The sequence below is a fragment of the Ixodes scapularis genome, unplaced genomic scaffold (assembly GCF_016920785.2).
Source record: "Ixodes scapularis isolate PalLabHiFi unplaced genomic scaffold, ASM1692078v2 ptg000058l_1__unscaffolded, whole genome shotgun sequence".
NCBI lineage: Eukaryota > Metazoa > Arthropoda > Arachnida > Ixodida > Ixodidae > Ixodes > Ixodes scapularis.
This window is the reverse complement of record NW_024609900.1, coordinates 2,233,347-2,235,013: the sequence shown is the minus strand read 5'-3', so window position 1 is coordinate 2,235,013 and position 1,667 is coordinate 2,233,347. Positions and strand designations below refer to the sequence as shown.

Here is a 1,667-nt window from a genome sequence, read left to right as displayed (position 1 = left end):
GTCAGCAAACTGGCAGGTGTCAGCGTGTCCAGTGTGCTTGCAATCAAGAAGGAGGCAAGTGCGAATGATGGGCAACTCGCGTCACCCTCTCGGAAGCGCCCAACAAATGCAGGCAAGAAGCGGCGTACTGCCAAGTACGGTGACCTGGTGCTGCGTGCCTTAAGATCGTGTGTGCATCGGTTTTTTCGCCGGAACGAGATGCCCACGGTTGAAAAAATAGCAGCCGAGTTCCGCACAAGCCCAGAACTCCCCTCGCTGCAGGCGTGGATCGTGCGTCGTCTCCTTCTTGACATCGGCTTCAGGCGAGAAAGGAGGGCTCGAAACTCGCTCATAGTCGAGCGAGACGACATCGTCGCTTGGCAGCAGGCGTACTTGCGGGACATCACGCGTCACAGGCAAGAGGGCCGCCAGATTTTTTACCTCGACGAGACGTGGGTGACGGCCGGGCACACTGCCTCGACGGTGTGGGTGGACAGCACTCTGACCTCGTCCCACGACGCCTTCATGCGAGGTCTCACAAAGGGCCTGAAGCAGCCGTCGGGGAAGGGCCAGCGCCTCATCGTTACGCATATCGGCAGCGAAGATGGATTTGTCCCTGGGTGCCTGGACGTCTTCCGCGGCAAAAAAACCGGCGACTACCACGAGGAATTGGACGGCCCTCGGTTCGAAAAGTGGTTCGACGATGTCCTCCAAAAACTGCCGACGGGGAGTGTAATCGTAATGGACAATGCCCCGTACCATTCCCGGCAATTAGAGGCGGTGCCGACGACCAGTTCCCGGAAGGAGCTCATCCAGGGCTGGCTCACGTCGAAAGGTATTGCTTGGGACGCCAAGATGCTGAAGAGGCAGCTCCTTGAGATCGTGTCGTCGGTCAAGCCGCAGTACGTGAAGTACCGTGTGGACACTGCTGCAGAAAGGGCTGGTTGCACAGTGGTCAGGCTTCCACCCTACCACTGTGAGTTCAACCCAATTGAACTCATCTGGGCACAGATCAAGAATCGTGTCGCAGCCCGAAACGCAATGTTCAAGATTGGCGACGTTGAGAGACTCCTCAAAGAAGAAGCTGAGCAGGTCACGGCTAGTAACTGGTGCAACGCTGTGAGGCATGCCGTCGAAGTGGAAGAAAGCTTCAAACAAGGAGGAACGACAAGTGCTCACATCGAGCCAATCGTCATCGCTCTTAATGAAGGTGACACTTCTTCTGAGAGTGACATGTCCAGTGTGGGGCCTCTCGGCGACCCGTGATGTCAACATCAAGGGTGATCAACCCTAAAAACAAAACGGTCCTTTTAAGGACCACTCATATGCTGTAAAATCGGATGCGTGTCGTACACGTCTCCCGTGTCTCATGTTGACGTGATGTTGTGCTTCATTACCTCATTGCACTGGTCAAGGCTTTTTGAGGTCTTTAAGGTCTGCCCTACATATTCCACTGGGCCGTAAGTGAGCAGCATAGAGTTTCCAATCCCTCAGCACTGTTCCACTTCCTCGAATCGGCTGGCCCAAAGGCTTAGAAGGTGCAACTCAGAGCTTGGAGTTCCTCCATGCACCTCGACCAAGTGGGTCACCGCCTGTGGTAAGCGCAGTTAGAACGGAAACGGAGAGTCCGTATTGATATATGTATGGATATCACCCCAATTCACAAATTGTGCGGTGCAATAGGGAGG

At 54.9% G+C, this 1,667-nt stretch overlaps 1 protein-coding gene across 1 annotated transcript; it reads left to right on the top strand.

Moving 5' to 3' along the window:
* Nucleotides 1-504: 504 nt before the first annotated feature.
* On the top strand, nucleotides 505-1,245 carry LOC120843355. The gene has a single exon (XM_040214696.1). The coding sequence runs from the start codon at nucleotides 505-507 to the stop codon at nucleotides 1,243-1,245; it is 741 nt and encodes a 246-aa protein (XP_040070630.1).
* The last annotated feature ends 422 nt before the right edge of the window (nucleotides 1,246-1,667 follow it).